This window comes from Apteryx rowi, unplaced genomic scaffold (assembly GCF_003343035.1).
Source record: "Apteryx rowi isolate R43461 unplaced genomic scaffold, aptRow1 scaffold_50, whole genome shotgun sequence".
NCBI classification, from domain to species: Eukaryota; Metazoa; Chordata; class Aves; order Apterygiformes; family Apterygidae; genus Apteryx; species Apteryx rowi.
In genome coordinates, this window is record NW_020450761.1 from 2,035,858 (window position 1) to 2,050,537 (window position 14,680).

General features: G+C 42.3%; 1 protein-coding gene across 4 annotated transcripts in view; it reads left to right on the forward strand.

The window, feature by feature from the left end:
• The window catches only part of NFATC1 (nuclear factor of activated T cells 1), a 117,443-nt gene that overhangs the window by 66,973 nt on the left and 35,790 nt on the right, over positions 1–14,680 (forward strand). Inside the window, exon 9 of one of the 4 annotated variants that reach the window (XM_026079788.1) lies at positions 2,424–4,002. The exons of the other annotated variants lie outside the window; for them this stretch is intronic. Coding sequence (XP_025935573.1) covers positions 2,424–2,518 — 95 coding nt within the window. The 3' untranslated portion in view covers positions 2,519–4,002. Of the gene's footprint in view, positions 1–2,423; positions 4,003–14,680 lie in introns of those variants that run through there. 4 annotated transcript variants of the gene reach the window in all.

Consider the following 14,680-nt stretch of genomic DNA (forward strand, 5'->3'; position numbering starts at 1 on the left):
GGGACAGAGACTTGTTGGAACAAAGACTCTTTCTGCTTGTGGGAACTTAACAACTCCTGCACAAACTCACATGTATACCTGCAAATTGTGAACCTACTGAGCTCTCTGTTAAGTTTCTGTCAAACCTTGGTCTGACCTTGTAGCATCAGAGGGTTTATTGGATTTGAATAATACTTCTGAATTCATACTGCAGCATTGCAGTGTGCAAGGCTCTGAGTTGGAGTTGGTGTGGGAATTGTCCTTCTAGTCATCCTTCACCTTGCTGTCTCTCTAGGGTTGGAAGTAGAGCTTCAGGCTGGTGCCGCTCTTGGTGCAGGGATGATGTGCACGGAGATCAGAATGTTCCGTATAAAATGCTTAATGTATATGAAATGTTTTGAAACAAGTGTGCCAGTTTATTTTGGAAGCTTATATTGGTAACTCTGCAGCGCCAATAAAATGCTCTTGCTAGTTGAATTCCAAGTAGATTTGTATGAAGATTTTAATAAGTAAATTTAGTGTTTTTTCTTTTCATTTGAAATGGCTCTTTTTCTGAGAACACTTTTTTGTGAAAGTAGGAGAAGAGGGGTGGTTTGATTGTTGTTGTTGTTTTGAGGGGAAGTGAAATTAGAAAAATGATTAAGCTCATATTTTTTGTAGACTTTTCAAGTGAGAATAGTCCTTCTGAGGGAAATCCCCACAAAACAGTACTTGAGTTCTGTCACATGACTTGAAGAAACCTGCCAACATTTTGCAGGTGAAATCCCATAAAATACACATTTGGAATTTCACACAGTTAGCATGCATGCACTCCAGACTTTTATCAGGACTTTAATTTAAAATAAAATTACAGGAAACCTAATATGGGCACCTGACTGCTTATAGCATGTGTGCTGAGTAGATATGCTTCACTAAATCAGCCTACTTATGCAAACTTCATCCCCAATGGGTAGGTCTGTGTATTTTTAAAACCTCTTCATCTCTTACACTGAAAAGAGTTCTCTTGCACAGTACTTTTCAGCAACAAAAATCTGTCGTAGAGGCTGACAGGTAGTGCCTTGCCACCCAAGCTACCTTCATAGGTATTTAAAATACATGCCTGTTGTTAACTGCTGAATATTAAGCAGCATCTTGCCTCCAGTATTTGCATAGGCCTTTTTTCATTGTATTCTAAACCATGGGAGTAGTAGTCGCTATTGCAAAGTTAGTTTATGATCCCATCATTCTGAGTTTGAAACATCTGATGTTTGCTTGGCACTCTGTGAAGTGATGGGAATAGCTACCTAGTGACAGGCAACAGAGAACCAGCCCAGACTTTATTCTGCAAAGACATCTTTAATTATGGTAATTTTTTGAAACATTTGTAATCTTGTTTAGTTTGTTATACTGATTTAAATCTCTGTGAAATCTTTTCACTTCAGTGTAGAGTAACCTGAAAGGACAAGTGTAAAGCCAGAGTAGGGAAAGGGGAGCTAGAATTTAGTATCAAATATGCCTTCCTTCTATTCCTGTTTGGTTCTCCACTCACATTCTCTTTACATATTTACGTATATATGTATATAGGTAATTGGAAAACAAGCTTACTTTCTTTGCAAGCTCTCTCATAACAGTAGTAAGAGTGAATATGCTTCTGTAATCATGAGAAATTGATAATATATTATATATTTATTCTAGCTGCGTTGTAGCTCAAAGGTTTTGCCTTTGTGTTGCTGGTGGTTGTTTCCATTGTGCCTTTTAAAGACAGATATGATCTCCTTGACTACCTATTCAGAAATCACTTGCAATGCCTGAATTCAGTCATTTAAGATGCTGTATTTCTAGGAAACATTTTTAGGATGCTCTGTTTTATTTAATATCAGTCAAAAGGATTCTTGTAGCTTTTCAAGACATTATAGAAAACCAAAGCTTAGCTCATTAAGAAAAAAAAATAACTGAGCCAACCACCAATAACTAAGAAAAATATAAAGGAGGTGAGCAGTGTATTGGTGAAGACAACACTCTGTCTCTTATTCAGTCAAATCCCACAAATATAGAAGGTACAGTTTTTTAACAGGCAAACGTCAAAGTAATCATCAAGTATAAGACGTGATTTTACACAAAAGTTTTTTCTGATTTTATGCTTTAGAAGCAGTCAAAACGCTAACATTTCAATGCATACCATAATTTTACAGATTTTTTTTCCATAAGGAATCTTTTAAAAGCTGCAGAACACACATTTAGACATATTTTACAGCTCAGCTAGGCTGTGCCAGGACAAAATCCCGCATGTGGACTACAGCCTGAGTGTTGCGTGAGCTGGCCGGCGGTGCTCCTGGGGTGGGTGCGCATGTGCGCTGTGGGTGCCGCCAGCGGTACAGAGGCACGTGGCGCACCATGGGCCTCCGCCTCTCGAGCCGCCGAGGACTAGTGTTTTCCTGTAGCTCCTGTTTCTCCTCATTCCATAGGGGAAAACAGCCAGTGGATCCAGGGACTCGTGGCCTCACTCATCCCACCTCCAGTGAACAGTCCCATGGCGTCTCCATGGAGTACAGCTCTGTGACGGGCGGCCAACAAAAACCACCCTCTCCTGCACGCTGTTACGGCTCTGCTGCCCTAAGGCTTCGCCTTTGCTGGGGAGAGGCAGCAGGACTGTACATTTCCTCTGGGTTAATGCCGGCGTTTTGCAAAACGGGGGCTTGCTTGGTGAAGATGAGTTCCTGCCCTGGAAAGAAAGAAAGAAAAAAAAAGGCTGTATAAATGAAAATCTTACTGCTGTATAAATGAAAAGTTTAAAAACTGAAACAAAGTAGAGGTTTCAGAAAAAGGGAGACTAGGTCTGGAAAAGGGGCTAGCTTAAGCCTTCAGCTTGGGACAGACTGTAAACCTAAGTACTCATAATCCACTTTTAATTGAAATTTTGAATTACTGGTCAAATTCTGCTGAATTTCAACTATCCCCAAATCCTCTATTTGCCTGTATTGTACATACATGACTGCAATGTCATTTTTTTAGTATTGCTTCAATATTATGCATTGCTGAGCAATTACATACCAGTTTTGTCCTGGAGTCTGCAGGCTCTAGACTCTTGAGACTACTCACCAGACACGCCTGGCCCAGAAACATAAGTAGTTTTCTTTAACATTCTGGCGTAGGGGACTCCACGCAGCTCATATGGTAAGTACTAATACATTTTGCGTTGCCACATCCCATTAGAGTATCACAACGCTAAGACCCAGTACCAGACACTGCAGCCAGGAGTCTGGGTAAAGGGAGATGAGCAGATGCAAGAATATTCCACTTTTACCATCCCTCCACTGCTGCTGCTGTTTGCAGCAGCGCGCTGTAGGCTTCATTATGCACAGCAGTATGTTCTGGGAAACCATTAGTGAACCCTGCAGTTGCACTGGATTTTCATCCAGTAGCACTTTAGATGAATGCTTTTTTCTCATTTTTGTTTGTGACTGCTTATCACTTTGTTTAGATGAGTTTATGATACCATTGGCACATATATGCCTTTCGAACAGGAAGAACAGTCTTCTGAAATCACTAGACATAAGCGGTAGCATTTGAGGTATAAACTAATCTGGAGAAGATGAAGAAGCATACAAAGCAACCAGATATGCATGCTGTGGTTCAAAATCCTGTGCTTTCATCTGCTAAGAAAGCTGAATGAGTTCTCCAACTCAGAGGCAAGAGTGCAGATGACTTTAAATAATTCATTAAATGATAAGGGTTAGATCTCTGTTTACTCAGATTTCTTTTGAATAGGCACATCAAAATGAAGGAAGCTTGTTGAAGAACTTGTTTTTTGCAGATAGGAGCTAATGCTCTCTATGATTTCTGTTATCTGATGAATATGGATATCAAGAATGGTGAACGTAGAAGAGTTTTTCTTTGAATTATATTTAGACAAGTAGTGATATTTGACAAAGCAAAGGCAGGCTAGTTTGTCCAGGAACTTTTTAATAAGATGGAAGAAAGAAAGTTGATGTAATTCTTTTACTGGAATGAAAAATATGCTTTTGCAAAGAATTGATGATAAAATGTTTCCTGTTTTCTGTTTCTGTCAGGCTTTTTAATTTTTAAAGCATTATTAAAAGATCGTTTCACTGCTGTTAGTATTTATTAAAATGGCGTTGATGTGCTGGGAACTTTTGTTTTCACTTTGAGACATGCGTTTTGCCATCTGTAGGGCCAGATTTTCAAGTGCGCAACCTTCATCTGTGTAGCCAGCTTTTTTGAAATGTCTTTGCGCAGGTACCAACATAAGCCCCCAAGGTGCTGAGCTCTTCTGAAAGTCTGGCCATTTGGACAAGTGGCTCAGCAGGAACGGAGTTCCTTCAAAACCTGGGTACTAAACTGTCTGAAAACCTGCCCTGTGGTTACTAGTACCTTATTATTGTTTACAGCACAGCAGTACGAAAGCAAAGAAAGTGCTTAGTGTGCTTCTGAAAATGGTGAGCGGTGCCCACTGCACGTTTTTGTCAGCATTAACTTCCTGCCTTCGCTCTAAAATTATCTCTTGACTGTGCTATAGATGAGTGCAATCAGCAGTTTTCTAGTGATTACATTCAGCCGCCGTGCCTCTGTTTCACCTCACCTCTTCCGCCCACAGCTCACTTTCTAAGTTAAAATGCTACATTGGTCACATTAGTAGAAAACAATAAAATGAGGATGCAGAGCATTGCCACTCTAATGTGACACAAGCGCTGCTTTTACTGATCTCCTGACACCTTGAAACTCGGGATATTTGTGGAATTTTTGTGTTTGAGGCTGGCAAAATTATTGTAACCTAACTGTGTCTGCAAAACGCTCATAAGACGGGAACAGTTGGGGGAGGAACGGGGGAAATGAGGCCAAAATGCAACATATGTAATATAATCATTGCGAGGAGGAACTGTTCCGCCCTGGACTCGAATGATGAGACAGGCGAAAGCGCCGGGCGCTGCAGGAGGCGGTGGGGAAGGGGTAGGGAGCAGAGCAATGGGCAGGCCAGCAGCGTGGGGGGCCGCTGGGGACGCGGGTGCCTAGTGCTCGTGAGCAGCGAGCGCCTGCCCCCGAGAGAGCCAGGCGGAAAAGGGAAGTGGCAGCGTGGAGCGCCTCGGGAGCAGCTTGCAGCCCCCTCGCAGAGCTGGGGAAGTGGGCACCTACGTCAGTAGGTGTGCATTACTCGGAGACCTGTTTTAAGTCATTGCTGCGTTGGCAGGGCAGTGTGAAAGAGGGCCAAGCACAACTGAGAGTCAGGCCTAAAGCCTCAGGTCTGCTGGAAACACTCCCGTTGGCTGCGGCGAGCCAGGAAGCAGCGGGATTGCAGCTGGGGGCATGATAAAGGCTGCGCAACCCAGGGCAGAACAACACAGAGGAAGGAGGGTTGGCTGCAGGGGCATTATTTATTTTTTTTTAGATGAAAATATGAATCATGGTTGCTGGGTTTTACACTATGTACTGTTACAGTTTATTTCATTTTGGCTGCTAGGTGGCTGATACTTTTGTCATTTAACAGGGTAACAAAAAGCAGGCGAGATTGTGTCAGAGTCCTGTCTCTATTTAGCAGGATCCCTAAATTCATCATCGCCATCAGGGCCCATCAGCCCTTCTGCTCCCATTCCAGCAGTGGAGTGGGATCTGTCGTGACAGCAGAGGAGACGCTCACGTTTGTCCCCTTTTTCTCCAGCATTGTGCTGTTGAGGGCTTCTTCTCCTAGTTGTTTAGTCCCCACCAGAATTGCCCACACTTTGTCCCAGTGACAACCTGTTTTAGCCACCAGCCAGAGCCTAGCTAGCCCCATCTGATCTTTAATTAGAGGTGAACTTTGCTTCGCCATGCAGTGCCCCATCTTCCTTTAGAAGACTAAGAAGGAGCACTACCTGGTGTGAGGTGTCTCTTATAGCAGAGGTGGACTTGTACTAGGTAGAAGACCCTGGATACATCTGACCAGCAGGCCCCCTTGTAGCAGCAACGATCACCAATAATAGTTAACTTCCAGCATATAAACTTACATTTTGGCAGTACCTCCCATTTCAAATACCCCCGTTCAGAGGATGAAATCCAGCCTGTAGTTTTGATCCCTGAATCCCTCTGGATTGGCTTTTCTAGGACTGCTTCCCTTGCATCCCAATGACTTCACGTGCATATGTTAGCAAGGTTGGGCTTTAGAACCTTCCAATTAGCTTAAAAGCCAAAAGGTAAAACTTCTGTAAGGGAGAAAGAGATATAGAATTACATGGGCTGAATTACAGGAGATGTTTATTTTTGTTCTCCTCAAGCAGCTGATCATCATAATTAATCTAGCCCTGTGATTGATCCTAAAGGGGATGTTGTTCTGGTGGTTGCTCTAGATAAAATACACAGGAGAGGATGCGTTTCGCTGGCTGCAGGAGGGACTGCATCAGTCTCTGAGGAGAAGGAGCCTGTTGGGGCTGAGATGACCAAGAGCAGCAGGGTTCAAAACGTTCTGCAAAGAGGGTGGAAATGGTGCATTGGGAGGGAGCCAGGTCTCCGGCTGGGGAGCTCTGCGTGGACTGCCTGCAGCTGCTGAGGGACTGGGAGAAAAGTACTGGCAGGGCAGAAGGAAACCATTGATGGGCCAGTGAGACCTTCGCTGAGCAAGCCGCGGCAGCATTGCCCTACTGCAGACTGGTGCCGGCCACCAAATCCTGGGAGAGAAAGAGAACCTGGGGGGGTGAGAGTATGCGATACACCTGAGAGTGTATAAATGTTTATAGTATACAAAGTGAATTTTGTGAACCAGTTAATTCCTCAGTCAGCATGACTGGAAATACTCTACTGTGAGTATAGCCTCGGGGCAGGACCTCCACAGTAAGTATTGTTTGGTACCCGTCAGCGCTTCCCACCCGGACCGCGCGCCGCTGCCTGGGGACAAGAGGCTGCATAAATGCTGGCCGCCCCCACGTTGCTGCCCTTTGGGGTCTCTGCCCACAGCCTTTGTTTTACCGTCCCCGTCTCCTCGTTAGGAAAGCGAGAGTAACGTCAGTGCTGCTGGGGTAATGTTGTGCTCTAGTGACAAGCTGAAAAGAGCTCACCCCTGTGAGTTTTGGCACATCTGACTGAAATGACGTAGAAAGTCACGGCAAATGCAGCCTGGATGTGCATGGTCAAACCTCCAGCTTGAGACAGCTCATGAAGCAGGGTGTTACACGGTGGGAAGGATGGCAGAGCAGCCCCAGTGGGCCTAGGGCAGAAGAGCAGGAATTCGCATCAGGAGGCATACTCTCAATGGAAGTTGCTGGTGTTAGTTTTTATTCCTTGCTAAGCTGAATCAGCCTTCTCCTGCGTCAGGAAGGAATATTTGCCACAAAGAGATATGATCTCAAGAAATTCTGGTGAGAGAAATACCATTTTTAAGACTAATCTGGTTCAGTCAGGCCTCTAGTGTGAACTCCTGGGTTTCAAGCCGTGTTCCAACAGCTCAGGCCATGTTATCTTTGACTGCAACTGCTTCATACAGGCAAGGAGACCAAAGATTTGAAAACAGGTGTTTTGTTTAAAAAAAAAAAAAAAAAAAAGCAAGCACAGCTGTAATTTGTTTCACAGGTCTAGCATTTCCCTTAGAGGAGAAAAAAATAATTTGACTTAATTTATCCTTTTCAGCATTGTAAGATTTAATAAGGTCTTACGGTAGAAGAAGAATCAAGTCTTTTAAAAAATTTCCCCTTTTCGGTTCAAAGAAATATCATGCGTATCTTGTCTTCTGTACCAACACACAAACCAAATGCCCTTAGTCTACCTTCCTCTCCTCCCCAACCAAGCTACCATATATAATCTTTTGTTGTCTTATAAATATATGTTGAATAACCTAATGGTTTAACAGCTGTTGAAAAGCATTTAGTAACTGAGTTACCTGGAATCTAATCAGATAATGGCACTGTCTGAGATTATAGACTAAGATGTATGTGCAAGGCTCCCATCCACCTAGATGCTATTCTTATACAAAATCATACATATGTGCCCAATTCCATAAAATTATATACACACAAAAACAGAAAGTGCAGGCAGGCGTGTGTTGGAGGTATGTACCCCTCCTATTGATCAAGAGAAACAGCTTGGAAAGCGGCATTTGCTCTTTCTGTGGAAGTGGCCAGCAGTTCTGTGAGCCCCCTGAGGCAGCGCTGAGGTGGGGGCAGCCGGACAGCCTGCGAACACCCTGGTTACCGTTGGGGGTGGCCAGCCCCTTCCCACCTGGCTCCACAAATGCCTTGGTGGCGAGGGACTTTGGTCCTCCTCTACTTGCTTGGCCCCACTTGAGGTGCAGAGGGCAGCCACAGTGCTGACAAAGGAGACTGAATGAACAATGCATACTAAAAAAAATTTCCTTCTTTCTCATTTCCCAAAACAATCCCTTTAAGGGATTTTCCCCTCTTCTTTCTTGTGTTAGGTAGAAGAATGTGCATTTTATAGAATAGATATATTTTAATGGTAAAAGTTCCAAAGTCTTCATTCTACCTCATTAAAAATGCCTCTTTGGCTAAGCAGGGTAAGATAGGACATCCAGCTCACATATGCCCAATGATAGTAACAGAACTGTAGGTTGGCCCACTATTTTCCAGAGAAGTATGAGGTGTTGACGCGCTAGCAGGAGCTTGAGATACCAGACAAAATAGCCTGCGTGGCCGTGCATCCCTCAATCCCTGTACGCCTCCTCAGAGGCCTAGGTCTCCGCAGTGTGGTGAGTAGTGTAGTTCTCTATCTCACCAGGATACTACAGCAATAGTTAGTTAAAAGTCTGTCGGATGGCTCTGTTCACACTCTAGCAGGAGAGGGTGAATGAGCTCAAATGCTTATGTAGATAGAAGCTGCTGCTTTACATGTATGCTGCCTACAGCTTCTTGATAGCTTGTGATTCCCTTTGTTTCTGAGTCATCTGTGCTCTGATACTATTAACCGAGAAGCAATGATCTGATAGTAGCTTGACCTTTAAAAAAACATTTTGATTTGAGTTGGTGCCCAGTTAAAAAAATACCCAGTTTGTGGCCCACATCTCAAAGGGCCCCTTTAGTGATGAGTGCCTGTCCCTTGGTCACGGAGATTACGAGTCCTTTGTAACCTGGGGATGGAGATACATTGGCAGGGTGTTTGAGAAAGTTTTGCCCGGATACTGCTGCTCTGATGTGGCAAAACAGAGAATTTCAGTTTCTGAAGGAACATCTGGTTCTTGGTAAAGAGGGTGTGCTATTTGGCTCAAAACTGTTGTACAGGGAAGGTTTTCAAGGGCACAAATGGCATTTAGGAGCTCAACTCAGTAATGGAGATTCGGCCATCTAATTCCTCAGCTCTCCTTGGAAGTCTCATCCTAAATTCTTTACCAATTATGAGACATTTATTCCAGAAGTTGAAGAAATGTGCGTGTGTGTGTACATGATGAAAAAAGTAGTGTTTTGATTTTCATATGCTAACCAAAATATGTGCACTGGTGCCAGAGAACTACATCATAGTCTGCACCATGAAAGGTGGCTATTTTGTTTGATAGCTTCAATCAAACTAAGGGCAAAATAAATATATTTTAGTGCCATAAATGTCTGCATTGATAATACTATGTGGAAATGTGAATTTGTTAGTTTAATGTTAATCAGGATAAACATCTGTATAATTTATATGATTATATCTTTTCAGTTCACATATTTTAATAGCACCAAAAAAAAGAAAGGTTTAAAAACCCATCTGGCTTGCTAAAGTGTAAAAGCAAACAGACTTGTTAGAATTGTCAAGAAATATGTATAATTTATACTTAAGCACTTTCTGACTGCCTCTACTGAATGTGCGTGATTTATTGTTTTTCTTCAAGGCTTGATATGTTAACGTTTTACCTGCTAGCAAGGTCTTTCATTTAAACTCAGGCTCACAGAACTGGCTGCAATGTTTCTCCCGCGCTCTGGTCCGCACAGAGGGCCATTGTCTGCGGCCCAGTGACTTGGTATGATGTCATAGGACTAGTCTCTGAGCAAGAATTGGAGGTAGCTGTGATTTATAGCTAGGGCTGCTGCCAGCACATGGCTCTCAGGACTTCATATTAAATTAGATGACATAACGACACCAGGCCAGAGCCTAAGGAGATGTCGTCAAACCATTTAAAACCAATTAGCGCAGATTAAGTTGCTTATCAGGCTAATTTGGAACTTTGAGTGGTGTCACATTTTAGTATTTGGAATTGAGGACAATTGGAGATCATCTGTTGGCCACCCTAATGCATTGTGAAATAGCAAGCATTTACAAATTCACTGTACTACCGAACTTGCGTTCGTTTTTCCTGTTTATAGGAAGGGCCTGATCCTCCAGTAGTGCAAGGTCTCCTAATGAGTAATATTACTTCTGAGCCTATGTAAAAATCATGCATTGTCTTCTGTATTTACAATTTCACAAACTCTGACTTCATTGCTCTAATTTATTATTGGCAAATCTCAGTGTATGGCAAATTCGGTTATAATTTTTCATTCGAGTCAGCTGAGAGTCCGCAAAACTGAGTGTTATCTCACCACCACAGAGCAGCTCTAAGACAGAATGTGTATTACCATTTGATGTGGCTCTGTTAAATTTAAAAAATAGTCCAGTTTATGCTAAAAGTGCTTGCAGATTCTGAACAGCTGTAGGGCTTTTCTGTTGTTTGCCAGTCTAAGCCTGCTTTGTGACTAGGAGTGTCTCTTTGAGCTGGCAGTTTTTCACAAAATCATTTAAGATGATGGCTGATTTTAAATATTTGAGCTAGAAGTCAGCCAGGTTAATACTGTTCTCTGATAAATATTAATCCAGAGAAAATTAACTGTATTCTGTATATCACATTGCATCTCCCTGTGTAAAATACTCACTTCTGCAAGTGAATGACAGTGAAAGTGGATAGGCTTTATGGCAATTAGCTTGTTGTGCCTCTACAGGGATGTATCTGAGAATGAAAACCCCTTTTCTGGCCTCAGGTTTTCGAAGGTTGGAAGTTAATCTAACGTGAGTCAATCGGTAAATAGTAACGTTAATCCGTTACTGGCTGGTGATCTTCCATGACTACTCTGAAGGAACTCACTAGATCCCTGCCTAGAAGCAAATGGTTTGATAATGCAGATGGGCCCCAAGGTCCATATCCTTAGGTGCTGTAAATCAGTTAACGCTGTTTGTCCTAGCTGAGGATCTTGGCCCAAAGAAGGGCAGTGAGGAAGGGGACAAGGTGCATCAGGAACCTGGTAGCTGTATTACATGCAGAGCAAGTATTTTAGCTCATTTGAGTAGTGCCATAGATGCTGTGATGGTAAGTGGGGAGCCAGTGCATGGTGATACAGAAGCAGGCTGTGCCAAAATAAAGTGGTTTTGCATTGGTTTCAGAAGGTTTGCCTTGAAATATGCAGAGCTCCTGCCTTGGGCTCTGTGCAGTCATTTGCAAAGTGAGTGTAAAATACTGCTTTTTTTGTTTTTTTTTAAAAAAAGAACATAAGATGTTTTACATCAACTTTGGACACAAAATCCTTTCTAAATGACCAAAAAGTCAAACCCACAGCTCATTTGAGTTCCATTTGAAAAGTATCAGCATTGGCAAATATTTTGGGCCTTTGTTATTCCATTTGGTGAAGTTATATAGGCTGGAGAGGGGCAGATACTGGGTAGAGTGTCATAAATAAACTGTTATCTGGCATAATGTAGCAATTTGTGGCATATCTGTCTTCTGCAAGTCAAGTAGTATAGTTATTCCCGAAAAATACTAAAGCTGAAGTCTGGTCAGAAAGTGAAATGTTCATGTCAGCATTTCTGCTGACATACTCAGCTTTGCAGGTTTGATTCCAAGTCATCTGGGTCATTAGTAATGATTTCTCCAGGAAAAAAAAAATCCTACAGAGCCTCGTTCTCCAAACTGGTACACTGTGAAGACATTTACACTTGTTTAAACTGGAGTGAATGGCTGTCATCCCAACTTGGTAGGATCCATACATTCACTCTTTGCAGTGTTAAGTGACTATACAAACTGCAAGGCCCTGAAAAATCAGATACAAATCCCTTTGCAATTTCAGCATTCATACTTTTTCTATATTTCAGGGAAATACCTACATCCTAGCAATGAGATTAGCGCACAAACAGCGTATGTGATATTTAGCAAAAGGAGACCTTTTTATTACACCAGAAAACCACACTGAGAAAAGTAATGGACACAATTCAGTTGAACGAGTTTAAACCTTAAGTGCAGATAGCATCTGTTCACTTGGAAACACTTTGTTTGCCATCACATGAAATGCCTGAGACTCAGGAGTATCAGTTCAGAGCAATGCAAGGGGATGGTATAAATTGATGTCACATAAAATGGAGGTACTGCTTAATCTCATATTCCTCCTTTTTGTTTCCCCCTCTTGCTACCAGCCCACCATCAGAGCACAGGCTATCTTGAGTTACCCTGACTGATTCCTGTGATTAACACCAGCCTCTGTTTTGCCTCTGAACTCCGAATTTGCTGTAGAGGGTAGTCAAGAATGTCCTTGATTGCTGTCACCACATCCAAGAGAGTCCTTGCCTGACATGCCTGGGGTCGTCCCTCTCGTGTCTGGTCCTTCACCTGGTACAGAGTGGGACTTGCTGGTTATCCTCAATTTGTTGCCACAGCTGTATTTTAATGCAGTGGCAAACAGAAACTTAATTTACAGATTCCCAATGTTTGTGGCCACCAATCTGACCTCCAAATAGACCACTGATGGCATTGCTTTTATAAAGAAAAATTTCAAAGGGACGGGACAAAAAAGTGGCTGGTAAACCAAGTAGGAAAGAAGTGCCATAGAAGGGCTACAAAGAGAGATCAGCCTGAGATCAGGAATGTATCTTCCTTAAAGCTTCCTGCCTCCAGCCTGCGTGCCACCAGGGCAATAAGCCTACCTCAGGTTATAACAAGTAAGACAACCCACGGTTTACTGGAACTGAATTGCCAGTGGTTGAGCTTGGAATTATTTAGCACAGGTGTTTCTATAACAGTGATATATTGGGAAAATTCAGTGTTCAACAACCATCATATTTCCAGCTGTGCTGTGGTTAGTGCTAGTACAGTGATCCTAATATAAAACATGTGAGAATATTTGCTAGCTCAGGAACTTGTTAAAGGTTTTTTCTTACAATGTCTGAGCTGCTATGTTTATCTAGGTGCGTTTCTTTGGTCTTGTATTTTCATAAAGGGTGTGATATTGGTTTTATAAAGCTGTCACTGAACCTGGAATCTGCTTTTCTGCAACCAACTGCATTAGTAGCCATGCTAACTAGCGTGCAGCACATGAGCAGGTGAAAATAAGATTATGAGGAATCCAATGACAGTCCATTATCCTTAGTACATTCATCTTGAGCAGCACCTGTGCATCTGTTACATATATAGAGACATGTTTTTACTAGGAGTGCTAGAAATCTTAAAGCAAGTGTTGCAAGCATCTATATTTAAAAGAACATAAAAGGAGCAAAGTTAACAAGAGGCTGGGTGCTGTAAAACAAGGGTAGTGAAGTGCACTCACCAGCAGCAAAATCTGTGAGTGTTAAAAGAGATTTTATATGCACGCATGCACACACGTGCATTTTTAGGGGTTCAAAAGACTCATGCACAAACATAACAGTAAACGGCTTGAGCATGTTTGAGGGTGTTCGTAGAACACACATTTGCAAATATAAATGCAGGCAGAAACGCATGTGCTCTGAGCTGAGTTGTCTAACTATGTTTTATTAATAACTTTGTGCTGTAACAGGTCAGTTATTTTTATATTCTAACAGAAATTCTCTGATATCACCATAAGTTTCCAACAGTGCTTTCAAGCTGTGGCTGTTCCTGTGGACCTTTTTTTGGGAAAGAAGATAAACTCTACCATGCATTCAAACTCAATTGCTCTATGCATTACAGTTGCACCTGGCTAGAAAAAATACATCTGCTGACTGGCTTAGCCCTGCTATTTATAATTTTCCTGATACAGAAAGTGGGTGTCGTATACCTGTGAACTGCATGTGCTGTGGGAGAAGCAGGAAAGTCACCTCCCTCTGATCTGAGAGAGAACGCTGATGTGAAAAAGGTGCTTTTATTTGAGGAAGGCCCTCTTCTCTGATTTGAGAAAGAAAGTCACATTTTTCATAACTGAGCTGATGCTACTAGACAGTCATTGTGTTCATGAACTGGTAGCATTTACAGACCCGGCTTGACAGGTCACTTAGGATCTCCTTTGGGACAATGGGTGGAGGAAGCAGAGGTCTAGAATAGGAGCCATTCTTTTGTGGTAGGCAGAGATTGAGTTAACATTTTTTAGGAGCTGGCATTGGCAGTTTGGATCCAGCTTGGAATCACTGAGAGCTGGATGCAACTTGCTGCATATTTTACACCTATTGGCTGGTTAGTAAGATTAAACACAATCATGTAAAAACAAGTAAATCAAATCCTACTCTTTCAAAAAAAACCCTTGTAATTGAAAACTTCTTGTTCATAGTAGTTTGTCATTTATCTTTGCCATTTTACTTTCACTGAACTCTGAAAGCCCCATCTCTACCTTATTATGCTCGAGTTTATCGAACGCAAGCATTTATCAAATGGGCCATCAGTAGCCGTAGAAATCCAGTAGTATCCAAGTTAAAATTCTTGCTTTGATTACTACAAATCCATGGAGCCCTTGGGTCCAAGGCTTCTACTGAAGCACAGCTATTTGCAAATAGATTTTTATAGCACATTAGTGCTGGAGGAGAGTCCAAAGAAAATAGTCCTTTTCAATATTAGAACCAGCTG